The sequence below is a fragment of the Caretta caretta genome, chromosome 1 (assembly GCF_965140235.1).
Source record: "Caretta caretta isolate rCarCar2 chromosome 1, rCarCar1.hap1, whole genome shotgun sequence".
NCBI lineage: Eukaryota > Metazoa > Chordata > Testudines > Cheloniidae > Caretta > Caretta caretta.
In genome coordinates, this window is record NC_134206.1 from 224127029 (window position 1) to 224146165 (window position 19137).

A 19137-nucleotide genomic window follows, 5' to 3' on the forward strand; every position below is an offset into this window, starting at 1 on the left:
GAAGCTCTCGCTGTAGGGAATCATTTCTTCTCTGAACCTTCTCCAGTTTTTGAACATCTCTCCTGAAAAAATAGAAAGATGTCCTGATGCAGGATGCTATATATAAACGGCTGTAATTAATTGCACCACAAAATTGGAGGTGCAATTTTCAAGCATAAAATGAATTTATGGTTAAATCTTGTATACTGGATAAACTTGCCCATGCCATAATCCAGTCAATTTCAGAGCAATCTAGTGGTCCCAATACAGGTCTAATCATCAGGGATGTCTCAATTCTAATTTCACATCTGAAACCTCTCTTTGTGGCTTTCAGTGAGTCACTTAAGCTTTCTGATTCAGTTTCCCATTCTCTAAAATAGAGGAAAAAATACTTAACTATCTACCTCACACAGATATAGGAATTAATTAGTTAATGATCATAGAATCATAGAATATCAGGATTGGAAGGGACCTCAGGAGGTCATCTAGTCCAACCCCCTGCTCAAAAGCAGGACCCATACCCAATTAAATCATCCCAGCCAGGGCTTTGTCAAGCCTGACCTTAAAAACTTCTAAGGAAGGAGATTCCACCACCTCCCTAGGCAACGCATTCCAGTGTTTCACCACCCTCCTAGTGAAAAAGTTTTTCCTAATATCCAACCTATACCTCCCCCACTGCAACTTGAGACCATTACTCCTTGTCCTGTCCTCTTCTAGCACTGAGAATAATCTAGAACCATCCTCTCTGGAACCACCTCTCAGGTAGTTGAAAGCAGCTATCCAATCCCCCCTCATTCTTCTCTTCTGCAGACTAAACAATCCCAGTTCCCTCAGCCTCTCCTCATAACTCATGTGTTCCAGACCCCTAATCATTTTTGTTGCCCTTCGCTGGACTCTCTCCAATTTATCCACATCCTTCTTGTAGTGTGGGGCCCAAAACTGGACACAGTACTCCAGATGAGGCCTCACCAATGTCGAATAGAGGGGGACGATCGCATCCCTCGATCTGCTCGCTATGCCCCTACTTATACATCCCAAAATGCCATTGGCCTTCTTGGCAACAAGGGCACACTGCTGACTCCTATCCAGCTTCTCGTCCACTGTCACCCCTAGGTCCTTTTCCGCAGAGCTGCTGCCTAGCCATTCAGTCCCTAGTCTGTAGCTGTGCATTGGGTTCTTCCGTCCTAAGTGCAGGACCCTGCACTTATCCTTATTGAACCTCATCAGATTTCTTTTGGCCCAATCCTCCAATTTGTCTAGGTCCTTCTGTATCCTATCCCTCCCCTCCAGCGTATCTACCACTCCTCCCAGTTTAGTATCATCCGCAAATTTGCTGAGAGTGCAATCCACACCATCCTCCAGATCATTTATGAAGATATTGAACAAAACTGGCCCCAGGACCGACCCCTGGGGCACTCCACTTGACACCGGCTGCCAACTAGACATTGATCACTACCCGTTGAGCCCGACAATCTAGCCAACTTTCTACCCACCTTATAGTGCATTCATCCAGCCCATACTTCTTTAACTTGCTGACAAGAATACTGTGGGAGACCTTGTCAAAAGCTTTGCTAAAGTCAAGAAACAATACATCCACTGCTTTCCCTTCATCCACAGAACCAGTAATCTCATCATAGAAGGCGATTAGATTAGTCAGGCATGACCTTCCCTTGGTGAATTCATGCTGACTGTTCCTGATCACTTTCCTCTCATGTAAGTGCTTCAGGATTGATTCTTTGAGGACCTGCTCCATGATTTTTTCGGGGACTGAGGTGAGGCTGACTGGCCTGTAATTCCCAGAATCCTCCTTCTTCCCTTTTTTAAAGATTGGCATTACATTAGCCTTTTTCCAGTCATCCGGGACTTCCCCCGTTCGCCACGAGTTTTCAAAGATAATGGCCAATGGCTCTGCAATCACAGCCGCCAATTCCTTTAGCACTCTCGGATGCAACTCGTCCGGCCCCATGGATTTGTGCACGTCCAGCTTTTCTAAATAGTCCCTAACCACCTCTTTCTCCACAGAGGGCTGGTCATCTATTCCCCATGTTGTGATGCTCCATGATGTGATGATTGTGAAGTCCTCTGAAAATGGAAAACACTTCTTTATTGTTACAAAGTCTTAAATCTAGAGAAGATATATTTCATCACAGCATTAAGAGTGGCTAAACATTAGTGAATTAAGAGATTCAAACGCTTTGACAACTCTATATTTCACCAGAAGGTGTAATCACACGTACATTTTTACATTAAACGAATAGGTTATACTTTGGCTTCTTACATGGTTGTGTGGCCATTAACTGAGCAAAACTGCTAACATGTCTGTCGAGTATAATCAAGTAAGTTCCCAAAGACATGAACGAGCAGTAAAAATTATCTTTAAAATGTAGAACATACTTTACCAATTATAACACACACTTTTGTCTTATTTACTTGAGGGGAAAGTTATTCTTTACACTTGTTCCATACTGGAATATTAACCACTAATTATATTTTAACATTAAATTAATTTAAAAAAACATACACAAGAAGGGTCTTGTCCTCACTGGAGTCCCCTGCCATCTAAAATTGCTCCTGTTTTGCACATGGGATTAAAAAGGTATTAAAGCTATAAGAAGAAAACTGTTTTTTTTTTTTCTATCTGAAATATTTTTTGAATTTCTCATGCTACTTTGAAGATTGACTCGCTGCATGTTTGTAGAAGAGGTCTGTTGCAGTATTTTAAATGGAGGCTGGCATATCTGATGTTATTCCTCCTCTGAGTACTGTGATCTCATTGACCAAAATGTGGCAACTAACCAATGAGGCAACAGGAAAACTTGTATGAGGTGTATTCATCCTAGGACTTCCTGATCTAAAAGAATGTCTTTATATAACTTGAACATAAACAGTCTACAAGAAATGTTATGTTAAATATAAATATTACTCAGGGGCAGACTATTTGATTGGATCCCTAATCTTTTGTGCCAAATCAGAGTACCTGAAAGTTAGAATCCTTTTTTAAAATAGATCTGAAGTAGTAACTAAAAATTCAAACTAGTGAAACATCAGTTAAAGGGAGGATGGATTAACAGCTGTTTAGTAGAATGGTTTCAAAGAATCACAAAATGACATGTGCTTATGCAATTTTAAGTTTATAGTGCATATTTTGAGAAATTCTCTTAGGGGAAAAAACTATACTTTTCATCATAGGAAACACACTGTAGCTCATACAAAGGAATTTCAATCATCAAATACAAAATACAGAAAATTAACCAAGGCAATAGTTTACAAAACTTCTCCTACAACCCATATAAAAAAAATTCTATTTTTGCAGAAGAACTTTTTTTAGAAATGAAAATGCATAAAATTTAGCTGTAACAAGTCAGTGCACTTGTATCAATTAAGCAGATCTCAGTGTGTTTATCATAGAATAATTTTAAATTAAAATGACCAGATGCCTTATGACAGGTTTCAGAGTAGCAGCCATGTTAGTCTGTATCCGCAAAAAAAAAAAAAAAAAAAAAAAAAAAGGAGTACTTGTGGCACCTTAGAGACTAACAAATTTATTTGAGCATAAGCTTTCATGAGCTATAGCTCACTTCATCGGATGCATTCAATGGAAAATGCCATGTACATTGGCCAAACTGGACAGTCTCTACGTAAAAGAATAAATTGACACAAATCAAACGTCAAGAATTACAACATTCAAAAACCAGTCGGAGAACACTTCAATCTCTTTGGTCACTCGATTACAGACCTAAAAGTGGCAATTCTTCAACAAAAAAACTTCAAAAAACAGACTCCAACGAGAGACGGCGTATTAATTGGAATTAATTTGCGAACTGGACACCATTAAATTAGGCTTGAATAAATACTGAGAGTGTATGTGTCATTTTACACAAAGTAAAACTATTTCCCCATGTTTATCCCCCCCCCCACGCTACTGTTCCTCAGACGTTCTTGTCAACTGCTGGAAATGGCCCACCTTGATTATCGCTACAAAATCACTATTTCCCCCCGCTATCCTGCTGGTAATAGCTCACCTTACCTGATCACTCTTGTTACAGCGTGTATGGTAACACCCACTGTTTCATGTTTTCTGTGTATATAAATCTCCCCACTGTATTTTCCATTGAATGCACCCGATGAAGTGAGCTGTAGCTCATGAAAGCTTATGCTCAAATAAATTTGTTAGTCTCTAAGGTGCCAAAAGTACTTCTTTTCTTTTTGCGGATGCCTTATGAAATACAACTTTTATCACACTTGGGTCAGTGGCTCAAATCTGGCTCATGTTGGAAATTTTCAATAGTTTTCAATAGCCTACCCAAAGTGAGCAGGTCGTCTCAATCAGGTTCCTAGTTGACAAGTGACACCACAGAAACTGTACTCTTTCTGACAATCTCCAGAGAGATGGCAAGGAATAAGTGGGGAAAAAGAATGAACCCCTCTCCCCCAAAGGTCATTGCTCCAAACCTAGCTTGAGGCACGTTGGTGGGGCAAGTCTGGAGAAACCTGCACTGCCACTGGCCATACTGTAACTACTCTGTGGACTGGAACCTCCAGTTACCAGTTCTTGCAATCTGCCCATTTACATGAGAGTCATATAATGGAGTAAACCTCAATATTGATGCAAAACTTCCAAGTGTATTCACACAAACTCTGGAATGCAGCGTTATAGCATCTATTTTGCTTTAACATTCTATACGATTTTCCTTTATACTATGTTTGTATGTTATTGTGACTTTTACCTTACACAGAATATTTGACAGGAATTTAACTGCAGGTTGTAAATGTAATACAAAAAGATAGGTTCTTAATTCAATCAAAAGGCAAACAAACCTTGTGTGTCTTATCGAAGACCGAGACACACACTCTTGTATAAGGTACCAGTTTCATATAGATATGATCCTTATCTCAAGGCAACCACTGAAGATATTTATGTTTCTAGGAAAAGATCCGATTGTGTAAAAGAATGCAAGGATGTTCTTCATTCAGGATATTCAAAGTTAAGTGATAATCAGGATGTTATCTGAGCTATAAATTAAGTCATTAAAGTGGGGCTCTTTTCACCCCTCCCCTTTGCAAAAAAAAAAAAAAAAGTCGACAGTTTAAACCCACACAAAAGGATTGTAGAACTATAAAAGAAATTAGTTTTAATAAGAATAAGAACTCTAAAGTCTTCATTCTACAATTTTAAGGAAGAACAGTTATGATTGGAAAATGTTTTACAACCGATATGAATTACTTTTAACTCATTTTCACTTGAAGGTGAAAACCTGGTTGTTCCTCAAATGCTTAAGATGGAATAACCTTCTTTGGAAATGTATACTTGCAAATGTCTTGTATCTAAATGCAAGCCCTCATATTATTGCCTGACACCGTTGTTATATAAGTAGTAACATGTTTTATGTACAAACATTAGATCATGTGATGCTATAACAGATTACTAATGTAAAAAGCCATCTGTCTATAGAAATATTTATATTAATTGGGAGTTAGTTATCTGGCAATGCTTAAGCAACTCCTTAACCAAACTCAAAAGCAAAAGTTACTTTTCCAAGGAAAGGTAAGAACAAAGGACAACAACTTATTCGAGAACTATTAAAGTTTACAAACTCTCTAAGAATTATTTATGTTAAAAAAAAAGTCTATTTTGAGTGATGAAAGACTTTTACAGTGAAAATAAGCAAAAAGAACGAGGACTACTTGTGGCACCTTATAGACTATCACATTTATTTGAGCACAAACTTTCATGGGCTAAAGCCCACTTCATCAGATGCAAGCAGTGGAAAATACAGTAGGAGGATAGATAGATAGATATATACACACACACACAAAACATGAAAAAATGGGTATTGCCATACCAACTCTAACGAGACTCATTGATTAAGGTAGGCTATTATCATTATTATTACTACCAGTGCATCATCAAGGATCTACAACCTATCCTGAAGGACAATCCCTCACTCTCACAGACCTTGGGAGACAGGCCAGTCCTCACTTAGAGACAGCTCCCCTACCTGAAGCAAAAATTCACCAGCAACCACACTCCACACAACGAAAATACTAACCCAGGAACCTATCCTTGCAACAAAGCCTGTTGCCAACTCTGTCCACATATCTATTCAAGGGACACCATCATAGGATCTAATCACATCAGCCACACCATCAGGGGCTCGTTCACCTGCACATCTACCAATGTGATATATGCCATCATGTGCCAGCAATGCCCCTCTGCCATGAACATTGGCCAAACCAGACAGTCTGTACTTATGGCCTCTTTGTATGTCTCTGTGGAGAGCTTTCAACAGAGATTACATCTCTGAGAGTGGGTCTGTTCTCAGGAGCATGCTCTTCTGTAGGTAAACTAAAACCAAAGTACATTGTTCCCAAAATTAGTCATGAGTTCTGTCTCAGTGTATTATTATTGATTATTCTTATAGATTGGCATAATAATTTCATTCAACCCCACATGACTAAAACAGTGGGAGTCACATCCCTGAACTGGGATTAAGAGAGAATTCTTAAGATTTGGACTATCATTTTTTGTTTCTCTAAATTATAAAGGTTTAGAATAAAATTACTTGCTTCTCAACAACTTACAACACCATATGTATAAAGATATTTCTAGGTTTTTAGAAAAAAACTGATAAAACAAATTCTATCATGTGGCAACAGAGTAACATCCACATGGTTCATCAGCAGGGTTGGAACCTTTAGCTCCACCACACAGACCTCCTCTGCCACTTGAGCTAACAGAACAATCGATGGTGAGTATTAGATTGTCATCCTTTATGTGGAGCAGCATTAGAGGGGGTGAGACATGCACTTTGCCAGTGGGTTTCACATATATTTGCTGACATCAGAGGAATGTTGTCACTCAGTAATCTTGGGTTCTACTCCAGGCTCTGGAGGGAAGTGTAAAGACTTCTGCCCATTCCCCACAAGCTTGACCTCCTTCTGCATTGTCCCAGTCCTGTTTCTTCCCCACTCCTCGTTCCTTGTCACAGTTTCTTTGCCCAGCAAGTCCTAGTGTCACCCAACTGGGCTCACTGTCCAAGTCCCAATTTCTCCTCCATTCCTATTCTATCCCCCTCACCATATCCAATCTCAATCTCTTTGCCCAGCCAGTCTCAGTTCTTGCATCCTGGCTCCTCATCCAATCTGTCTTGCTCCTCCCCCAACCAACAGAAATTCCCAGCCTCCTCAACCACATTCAGTTTCTCCCCCTACTGAGACATCACCTCAGGCTCACTCATCCATGATTTACTGTTCCAAGCCCTTTGCTCAGCCAGTCCCAGTTTTCCCCCCTGTATCCCAGCTCCTTGTCAGATCTGTCTCCCCACCTCCATTTTTCCCCCACACTGGTTCCTAACCCTAGTGTCCTTGTCCAATCAGTTTCAGTTTCCCCTCATTTTGCTAATTCCTCATCCAATCCAAGGGTTCCCCACCCTCAGTCAAATGGCTGCCAGCCCCTCCGTCTCATTTCCCTCATTACAGCTCCCAGACCCAGACTCCCCACCCCCAAGTACCAGTCTTCTTGCCCAACCTGTCCCAGTTTCTTTCCCACCTTCACCAGATTCCTTGTTCCAATTTACTCCTTTCCCTCCCCTCTTATACAGCTTTTGTCTTCTGTGCATTTGAATAAGACCACACGCTCCTTCCCGCTACCTCGGTGCCAGCACAGTGGTCGTTGACAACGCAGAAGAGACATGCTCTTAGTTCCAGTGCCTGGATCCACCCTGGCCTAGAGTGCCCGTTGGCTGGAAGTAGTCATTAAAAGGGAAACCCCAGCTTCACCTAGCTGCAGAGATCATGCTCAATTGCCTTGTGGAGATGGCACATATGCAGTCTGGTCAGCACTAGGAGCTGAGAGCTTGACCTTGGTCAATGGGGGCAGAATCTTCAGAGATTTTAGCTGCTATAAATGAAGCATGTGAGAACTACAATTTTTAAAAAGTTTATACCTTGGCCAAATTTGGGCAGATTTTTCATGAGTCAGCAAAAGGCATATGCATCCCTGATACAAAGGCCACATCCACGTCAAGTTTCAAGTCTCTGCCCCATAGGTGCACTAGAGCAATTAAAAAAAGTTTCCAGATTTTTTTTTTTTAAACTATCGGCAAAACAAGGTATTTTTCTTTAGCCTCATGGTCAGAAATGGTTGAACCATTTCAGCTGAAATGTTTAAAAAAATAAATCAGCCTGGGGCACACAGGGAAAATTTCGTCCAAATGGCCAAAATTTGGCAAAGTTATAAGCAACTGAAACAGAGTCTTATAATGAGAAGAGCTGTGTAACCTTAATAATTGGCAGTGCTACCAGCCCCTCCTATAATAAGGAACTACTGGGTGAGGTCCTAATTATCTAAATATAAATATGAAACTAAAAACAATATTAAATTAACTGTACTGATGGGGCAATTTACCTTAAATTCTTCTACAATAATAGTTAGGGCTTGATGTCCAGCTTTCCTCATGTCTTCTAACTCAAGCTTGTGTTTCTCCTGTAAAAAAAAAAATGTAATGAACATTATATAATAACTACACAGGGTTGACAGAATCATATACATTGAGATGCAATATCCAGTGAACTAAGTACACCTCTTTCCTAGTACAAGATTGTTCCTCATATTTCCTGGTATTTTGTACAAACTAGATTTAAAAGTCTCAAGCAATGGAGTTTCCATCACTTCTCTTTAGATGCTATCTTCCTGCCCACCTCAATTCAGTCCAAAAAAGTAATTCCTAATATTCAGCTTAAATTTTCCATTTCTAAGTTTCTTCCTATTACTCCTTGTGCCATACTAAATACTTCTTCATTCTTTATATTTATACCCTTTAAATATCTGAATACCTATTGTCTTTTTTGTTATTACTTATTATATATATTACCTTAATGCCTTTGCAGTTTCTTGACTAAGATATTTTAAATTTTGATTCTCTTTTGCCTTAAAAGGAGTTGGGGTGGTCAGTATCTTTCTGGATCAGAACTTTATGACTTTCCTCAATTCAATCCCTCAAACCCCATGACAATTTTTATTACCTATATTTTAAACTCACTCTACTTTATCCGTATCTTTCTACTTATATGTTGCCCAGAACCTAATACAATTTCCCAGATGGCTTTCTGCTAGTATCATATAGAAGAATTTGACACTGGCAGACCAACCAATCTATGTATGACCCATAACAACTCAACAGGAAGCATTACAATTTGTAATCAAGACGATCCACTTATGTACAGGTATCAAAGAAATATTAATTAGGCTAGCAATCCCCAACTCATTCACTCTGTAAGATGCTAAGTGTATTTGTCTGTGTTTACCAAGATCTTGTTAGAAGTTTAACAATGTAACCAGACTAGATCATAGATGCTACTCCCCTTTCATATCTTAATTGCCTTAATTATGTATGCAGTTGTGTCCAGTTAACCTCAAGATCAAAGATGTGAGATACTGCAAGAAACCAGTAATATTATCTACACTGTCTTCAGTTTAACTATCTATGCTATAATGAAGTACTGGCTAATTACCTTATGTGAATAAATGTAACTAGTTTACTCATGTATGCATAGGAAATAGAAGACTAGCTTCAAAGCAAAGGTCCACATTTCCTATTCTTTCTCAGGGGAAGGCCTTGCTATGGCAATTGATGTGAGGAGTCTTGTCAGCCTGCTAGAAGGCTGATAAAGGAAAGCTTCAGGCCTGATTCTTTCATCTCTAGTCTGCTTAAACTTTGAACAGGGAAAGTATAAGTCATCTGGAAGATCTCCATCTTACATTCATTTGGAGTAACCTGGAAAATGCTTGGAAAGACTTTAACGGACTTTACATTTAAGTTGCCTTTGAATTCTGACTTCTTGGGATGATTCCAGAGAATCTATTTATTCTATTACTGCTGTGATCCTGAACTATGAACGCTGAAAGTCACTTGTATGTATACTGGACTTTTAACCATTTGAAACTCTTTTTTTACTTTTATTATTAAACCTTTAGTTTTAGTTAGTGAGTTTTAGTTTGGCATCAGCGTGATTATTGGGTAAGATCTGAGACTCAGTCACCTGGGGATAAGTGTCTAGTCCTTTGGGATTGGTGAACCTCACATATGGTAAATCAGATTTTCAGTAACCCCTCACTATATGGGATGCCTAAAGGGGACTGCGTTTGACTTCTTGGTAACCAGTGTGGTATTACAGAGGAGCTGTTTTGTTACTGGCTTGGTGAATCTAAATATAGAATAAACCACCAATTTTGTGGATTGTCTGCCCTATTTCTTGCAGTCTGCCCTGAGTAAGGCATTCTCAATGTGGCACATCTAGGCACCCAGTCACAAAGGGCTATTATATGGCTCAAAAATACATTCTTTTTTTAAAGTGCCATAATGTTCAGTGAATTCATGTTTAGTTTACTGTCCACTATCACCCCTAAAACACTTACTATTCCTGCTTCCCAATTTTCTTCCTTTAAATAATTATACATTTCACAGTATTATAACATCACATTACTGCATTAGCTTGTATTTTTCTACATTGAATCTTATTTTGTTATTTTCTGTACATGGTTCTTAATTCTCTAGGTTACTTTGCATTATTTCTCACTAATGGCAGGTGTTCACAATTACTTTCAAATTACAATTCATAAATTCAGAATTTCACTGTCATGCTATTTACTACTACTCCTATATCATTAAACAGACCTATCTGTAATCCATATTGAACCCCTACTACACACCTCTCCCCAACTCACTACTTTGTTATTTTTCTTATTTTGCCAGTTTTCAGCACACACTGTTCTTCTCCAAGCCAATCTGAATTAATTTGCAATTAAAATTTAGAGACCATACCAAATACTTTACTTACATAGAAATATTACATCTTCTGCATTCCCTTCATACATTAATAATTCTAACAAAAAGAAATGTTGGTGAATTGGGGGAAGCACTAGAAGATAAATGGAACAATATAGTGTTCACTGTATCTAAAGCATCTGTCAGCTCTCTGTAACCTGAGTTTGCAATTTGGGCATCTTGTTAGATCTTCTGTTGCTTTTTGAGATAGTAACCAGGATCAACACTTTTTATCATCTGTTCCTGATAAGGAGGTTGAAACCCTTTCTCCCCCACCCCTAAACGTGGGTCTTGCTACAATGGTCTACTCTTGAGATTAAGCTACTACAATGTGCCGTTTCACAGATCCAGTTGGGCTCTCATTAGGGTTTTAAACCTCTGGAGTGGGGGGTAATCTGTGTTCAGGAAGGCAAAGCTCCCCAAATTTGAACATGCAGTTCCTCTCAGCTGATCAAAATGGCTGAGAAGGGACAACAAATAGAGGAGATTCTTCCCTTTTTATAACCTTGTAGTCCCCTCTGTTAGCTGACTCTATTCATCCTCAACATGTGACCACAGTCCCTGACCAGATGATCCATTGCCTACTTACCTCCCCCTGGAGGCAAGACTTGAAAAACTGGTGTGCTCTGGGTAGCAGCCATCTCTTTCTCTAAAGGTGCTAAATTTGAATATGTGGCCATTAAAGTTTAACAACCTTCTATTGTCAGCCCTGTACTACTGTCCTTTGGAACTGCGATCCATCACAGAAGTAAAAGACTACAAAAAGGCAAAGACCTGCCTTACACACAAAATGGAGTTTGCTGTTTGACACACAGTGTTCATCATCTCACAGAATATAAATTGTACAGATTCTTCAAATCATCACAGCTGTATCTGGAAACACATTTTAAATCCATTGGAAAACGTGATCTCCAATGCAGAACAACACTTCAAGCATGATATCTTGCAGTGAGTATATGACAACCTGTGTTACATGACCTGCACTGCTACCTATTGCTTTCTGGGCAGAATTTGAAGAGTTGGCTTCAATTTATAAAGTTTTAAATGTTTTGAGACATATTTACTTGAGACGCCAAATCTTCTTATGTGCAATACGCCACAGTTGCTATTAGCAAAAGCATTTAATTGGGAGCCCCGATACATTAAGAGAAAGGGTCTATTGGCCAATCACTCTCCCCAGTGCCACCTTGACTCTGGAATCTCCCTTTTTAGAATGTTTTGGTCGGGTTGTGATCTTTGGAAAGATGATGAGTGGGGATGTTTTGCTCATTTGAATTAGTTAGAAGCTTTTTTTGGATGTGAAAACTATGTTGATTTTGTATTTCCTAGTTCGATTGTAATTGTAGATATTGTTTAAGCACCTAGGGTTAAGTTTTCAAAGATATTTAAGTACCTAAAGATGCAGATAGTTGTCTAGTGTGATTTTCAAATGAACCTAGCCACCTAATTCCCATTGAAGTCATATAGACAACTAAATATCTTTGAAATCCTGGGCCCTAGACCCTAGAATAGGATGTATTTTATGTGCTTTTAAATTTATGAAACATTTTATTGCCTAATAAATGTTTAGTTCATCAGTTAGATAGTACATCACGAATGCCTGACTAACACACATCATCCTCTTCCACTGCAGAACAATGTCCTACGAAACTAAATATTTTGCAAATTAAAGAACTGGACTAAGTATGGAAATTGAAATATAATTTAATACAGATAGTTTATGTACCTAAGTGATAACAGATTATAGTAAGTGAAAGCAGTATTTAATTAAATTTAAACATTTTAACTGTTTGCTACATCTCTAGATTTTTCAATAAACGAGTTTGAATCATAGCTTTTCACATTAGCATACCTCCTGACCTATCTGCAGCAAAAGTATTTGGATACTTGAAGGTAATCACCTGTAAAAATTTTAGGAGCAGTATTGAATATCAGACTCAAAGCAGAAGATTTAATTGGGGGCGGGGGAGAGAGGGAGGGATTTTAATATGCAAATACACTACTATGTTCAGATAACATCACATTGGGACTGTAACATCTGGTTATATAAGTCAGGTCACATCATATGACACATATCAATGACACCACATGCTAACTCAGACATTGTAAAAAAAACCCACACTTGATATGCTGAGAACTAGCAACTTTTTTAAGTACAAAAGAATAGAATCTACTGTATGGGAAAAATACAGTCCAGAGCTTAATATCCAAAACTTCACAAGTCATTAGCAAATTAAGTTAGCTATAAAAGAAGTGAACATGGGAAAGTGCAGAAAGCAGGCATTTCCATGTCACTGTATCTTTGATCACAGATATGGAAAAGGGGATTGCGGGTAAAGATCACTTTCAGTAACAATTCTAGCAGAATAGTATTGGAGAATAAATGTTATGAATTGAAAAATAGTTAAAGGGTCAAGACAGGAAAATATTTTTTCAAAGATCATTTCAAATGCATCTCAAATGTAAGTGAGCAATACCAAGATTGATGGGACCAAAAATGTTAGTTTCACTGTGAGAACAACATTTGATCTTTGTTTATAAGATCAGGTCCCGCCTTTGGCTCGAATGGAGGCATCTGAAAAAATGCAAAACAGAAGGATGACCACTGAGATACCCCATAAACTTCTCTTCATAGTGAATCTTTCAAGTTTTAATATAAAATAACTTGTTCATAGCATGTATTGCTTAGATGTGGGTAAGTATAAACTAGTAACTCATGCCCATGGGATTATTACATTCAGACTAGATTATAAATAGTTATATGAAAATGCCAGATTAAGCACATGAATACTTTAAAAAATTATGAATAATTTTTTTTGCAAAAATCAAGGAGAAATGGATCACTCGACATGCCTTTCTTAATGAAAAAAACTGTGGATAAACCAGCAGTTTCTCTCTTTGGATTTAGTATATCTAATAATCTTAATTTGCTAGTAGTGAAGAAGAAAGGACAGTATGTAGGGGACAAGAATAGGTAGAAACTACAAAGTTGAGTGCCTCCTAGACAAAAGCTGTATCCACGCATCCCTGTAGGCCAAGCTTGTACTGCTTGGTTTGTGGGTGCCACCTCGCATATTTTTTCAACCAACACTTTAGATTTAGCTCACACCATGGGCTGCAAATATTTAAGAATGTGCTTTAATTCCTTCTGATGGTGGTAGGCCTTTTATTTTTTAGGCTTCTTAAATACAATTTAATATCCTCATGGATACAGTGTTCTTTAGTGTCTTCTGACCTCACCACTTCAGAAAAAAAACAGAAGAACAGGACATGAAACTTCCTGAATTTTTGAGTTTTGGAAGTGTAGATTTTGACTGATCATCTAACAAACAAGTTATGCCAAAGTAGTTTGTTTTTTTGTATTGTGGACAGAAGGGTGGGATGGAAACATCCTGTGATAATGGAATACAGGGTTTTTCTTTCATATGAATTTGTCCAAAGCCCTCAGTATGACTTTGCCCCTAGGGAAGATAGCACTTATGTTGAACCACAGTGTGTATCAGAAATACTAATTTGATTTTAAGGAAATATAGGGAAATTGGAAAGTGGGTCTGAAAATGACTCAAGAATAATTCTGAGGTTTCATCTCAGGCATATGAGGATTTTAGGTCGTTTTATATTTTCTGCCTCCTGAAGGATCTTTGTGTGTGTTCAGCCCAACTTTGGGGAGCAATTTCTGTAAGTTTGGGCAAACCTCTGACAAGACTCTTGCTGTTCCATTCTTTTATTTGACCACTACTTCAATGGAGAATGATCAAAGAAAGACTGAGATTTGGAATGTCACTAACAAACAAACCTGTCTTCTGGATGTTCTCATGTGTCTCTTTTTGCTCTCTCACAGCGGGAGCCCCTTACCAAGATGTTCATAAATAAGTAAATGCAGTCTTTAAAGACATAGGCTTGTTATGATGTTCGAACTAGAATTTTTCTAAATGTGCTGGGTGCCACTGAGAACCTGAAGGGGAGGCATTTTGTACTGAAAGTTAAAACATACAGAAGCAAACTGTAGGAAGTTATTGTATAATGGCTCTCTCTCAACATTTCTCAGCCCTTTCAGTATAGTGACCCCTTGTTCAAAGTAAAAAAAAAAAAAAAAAAAAAAACTCCTTATATTTACTATAAAAGTAATTTAAAAAAGTAACAATTACAAGACTACACAGATTTTGTGTTTATTTCATGAAGTTGACACAGAATCATGACTTTGATGGCCAAGTGTGTGTGGGCAGTGAGGGCACAAGATTTTTTTTTTTTTTTTGGCTTTAGATTGCAATAAAATTTTCAATACCTTATGACCTCCTTGCTTGCCTTTCATGACTGCCTGGGAGGGACTGGGCGGGTTCTGACACATTGGTTGAGAAACAATATTGTATCTTTTCAGAATGTGCAGCAGGCTCCTGAGACATATATTGAAGTTATACCTGTTCAAGCAAGTATAGAAGTGTGCGTGTCTCAGTGCTGAATTTCTGCTCTCTCATGTGCTTATTCAGGGCCTTAGGTTGAGCACTGTTCTGACCCCCTCATACACTCTTGAGAATTGTAAAGAACATCAAACAGATACATATTAATCTCTCTTGTTTTGGCATGGGTATCGCTCTTTTGAATACATAAGGATACACTTAAATGTACAGAGCAGTCTAATGGTGTTCTTTTCCATTTAGTTGAGTGTTCTTTTCTTATTAACTTGAGAACCTACAGACTGGAGGCTAGCTAGAAAAGAGAGATGCCCAGCAAGTAGATATTGACCCTCAGTGACTAAGTGTGCAGCTGCCATGTCAACAGAATGCCAACTGGCTGCAGCGGAGGCCTTAAAGGAAGATCCTTTTCAATGTAACATTAAAAAAATAGCTTTTCCCTTCAAAACAAAACAAGTACCACCATACATCGAACCAACATATGGGCTGGGGTCAGTTCCATGCAGGGAAAAATTCCAGTCCACATTTCTAGATATTCTCTGCCCTCAAGGAGACCTGCACAATCTCTACCACTCCCAAGTAGTCAAACAGTTTCTTGACTGAGCCTTCTCTTCTTAGGGAAGTCCATAAAAACCTGTGAACCCAGTTTCCCACTAAGCGTCTAGATATGTATGTTCCCCAGTTACTACAGCTGCCTCAGAAGTTTGCCTCCTATCCCTTTTATTCTGTTCCCTCCTCAATATTGAAGTTGGAGGGCCCTTCCTCTGGGCAGGTGTTGTAGATGGGGATTTAAAGTAGTCTCACCTCTAAGACAAAGTGCTAACCCCTTCATGATCTGGCACAGTGTTATGTTTGTGTACCTCATCACAGGAGGATTGCATATAGGGAGGATCTGGGATCTCTGGAGTTCTGTAGGGAGAATGTAGAATTTAATGGATGAAAAGCTTTTATCTGAACTGTGACATTTTCTTCCTTCCTTACAATGAGTCTGATTCTGTGGACTTTTCCTTGGAGTACTGGAACCTACTGGAGCTGAAGAGATTTTTTTCCCCGTGGCATACAGCCAGAAAGCGTTCTTTGTAACTGCAGCTGGCAGAACTGTGTGTAGGCAAGGGAGAAAGGATACCCACTGAGTTGGACTTTTCCTCTTCATATAGTTCAAGCTGACTCCTTTTACTGTACCCAAGAGCAGAAAAGGCAACTACAGTGCACTCAGTAGTTATGGGTAGGATGCCCTGAACCTACAGTAAGTATGGGAAAACTACTGCTCCTCGGTTTTGCAGCTAATGGGCTGCTGTTGTCTTTGTTTAGGTTTGCACTCCACATGGAAGACAGACAGAAGCAAGAAAAGCTGGAAGGACCAGGAGAAGAACATTTTAGTGAAAGGAGGATACTGATGAACATATCTGAAGAAAAAAAGGCATCTGAATGAACAAGTGGGAACTTCCTAAACTGCCTCGCAGACACGTCCGACTAGAAACCTGTGAGAGTGTCTGTCATCCAATGGCCACCCTTCTGAATTGCAGATTCAGTTACTTCCTGTCACAACCAATGAAGGGACCAGACATACCAATTCAAAAGGGAAATGAGGTTTTACTTCAAAATAGCCTTTATATAACAATGATCAGCCCACCAAAATGAATGCATGAATAATATTACAATCCCAGCTCTTAGGCTGTGCAAACACCACAAACAAATCCTGAGCACTCAGTACACCCTGCACTACATAAATGAAGGAATAATTAATAATACTGCCATTAAGGTGGTGAAAGAGGCCTGGTCTCCCAACTATTTTGTTCTTGTGATCAGCCCGGGGATTCAAATTAAAGGAAGATGGAAAAATCTTTCATGAGAATATCAGTAATCATCATTCGGAAAGGAATTCAGAAAGGTAATAATGTTAGAATGGGCAACGATTAGAAATCTGCAGCAGCAATTAGTATGAGGATGCATCTATTAGGGAGAAATAATATAATGGATGGAGAAAATACTGATTAGGACAAAGTCCTTAAAATATTGCCTGGCATTATTAAAATATAATGGAGTAGTAATAATCCATAACGACACATCTTAGGCCGCCTCAGGGCAAATGACATTCCTTGTTGTTTACATAAAGCTAGTCATGAAACATATTAAAAACATATCAGTAATATATTAAACCAAATCCATGTCATAATAAGCTCAATACATGCTTCTGTAATGGCTGGGAAAAGATCAGTGTTACCATACAGAATGGCAGCTACATGTTGGTGTTGACCCTGCATACCATCTGTAAGGCAGTTCTCCTCCAGAGTTAAACTGAGTTGGAAGCAGCTACTTTAGAAAGTGACACGCTTTCACCGTTCTCAGTTACAGCACTGCTGCACAAGCACAACTACAAGGAAGAACAATTGTCTGTATCACCTTTTATCTAAGCAATTAAGTGCAATATATCAAGATTTCCACCTCCCTAAAAATTAGCTTTTTTCCCCACAAAAAAATCAAGTAACTTTTTTTTATAAACTCAATAAATGCACATCAAGGTCTGTATCAGTCAATATAATTATATCTCAGTTGTGTTTTGACACTCTGGTACTTTAATGTCTCAACAATATAAGATACACTAGGACTTGACTCCCTCTCATTCCCACAGGGGTAAAGCAGGAGTAACTCCACTGAATTCAGTGGAGTTAAACCAGTATGAAACAGTAGATGTGTGAGGAGAATTAGTCCCATCGTGACCAATGAACATACACAGTAGAGCATGCTATTGTATATCAGATACAGGTAAGTAACTATTTTTGTTTATCATAGAATGTATATTCTGTTATAAGAGCTATGGCACTAGAGTGTCTTCAGATCAACAGGTTGTAAGAAAAGGGGAAGTTACTCACCTTGCAGTAACTGAAGTTCTTCGAGATGTGTGTCCCTGTGGGTGCTCCACTCTAGGTGTCAGTGCGTCCTGGCGCCGTTGATCGGAGATTTTCGGTAGCAGTGCCTGGTCGGGACACAGGCGCTCAGTTGGTATCTCCTGTCTCGTTGGAATCTTCCTAAGCGCCTGTGTCCCGCACCCCCCTCAGTTCCTTCTCTACCGTGGAGCGATTATACTAGTACTCCAAAGTAGAGAGGAGGAGGGTGGGGAGTGGAGCACCCACGGGGACACACATCTCAAAGAACTTCAGTTACTGCAAGGTGAGTAACTTCCCCTTCTTCTTCGAGTGCTGTCCCTGTGGGTGCTCCACTCTAGGGGAATATGTAGCAGTTCCCACTATGGTTGGTGGGACTTTGGAGATGCGGCAGTGAGTACCGTAGAGAGTACTGTATGGCCTACTATGGTGTCTGCTGTGGTATCTTGCGTGACAGCATAGTGTTTGGCAAACGTGTGTTCAGAGGACCACGTAGCCGCTTTACAGATGTCAGAAATGGGTACGTTATGTAGGAAGGTGATGGATGTCGACATAGCTCGAGTGGAATGAGTTTAATGCCTTTGGGCGGTTGAATATTTTGAATACGGTAAGAGGATCTGATGCAGTCAGAGATCCACTTGGACAGACGTTGTTTAGAGATAGCCATACCTTTCGATCTTTCGGTGATGGAGACAGAGTCGTGGAGATTTACAAAATGGCTTAGTCCTGTCTAAGTAAAAGGCGATTGCTCACCTGACATCAAGAGTATGCAGGGATGCCTCATGTGGAGTCTTGTGCGGTTTGGGATAAAAAGTAGGCAAGTATATAGGTTGGTTAAGGTGGAAGGTGGATACTACCTTAGGGAGAAATTTAGTATGTGGTCTCAGAGTGACTTTGTCTTTGGAGAAGATCGTGTAGGGAGGATGGGCCATCAGGGTGCTTATTTCACCTACTCTCCTTGCTGATGTTATTGCAACTAAGAAAGCTACCTTCATGGACATATGGAGAAAAGAGGAGGTAGCCAAGGGCTCGAAT

General features: G+C 39.1%; 1 protein-coding gene across 7 annotated transcripts in view; it reads right to left on the reverse strand.

Annotated features, from left to right (window-relative positions):
• The window catches only part of CCDC91 (coiled-coil domain containing 91), a 335516-nt gene that overhangs the window by 172768 nt on the left and 143611 nt on the right, over positions 1 to 19137 (reverse strand). For 6 of the 7 annotated variants that reach the window (XM_048824193.2, XM_048824157.2, XM_048824175.2 and 3 more), the window contains exon 7: positions 8387 to 8464. The exons of the other annotated variant lie outside the window; for it this stretch is intronic. In XM_048824193.2, coding sequence (XP_048680150.2) covers positions 8387 to 8464 — 78 coding nt within the window. The remainder of the gene's footprint in view (positions 1 to 8386; positions 8465 to 19137) is intronic. 7 annotated transcript variants of the gene reach the window in all.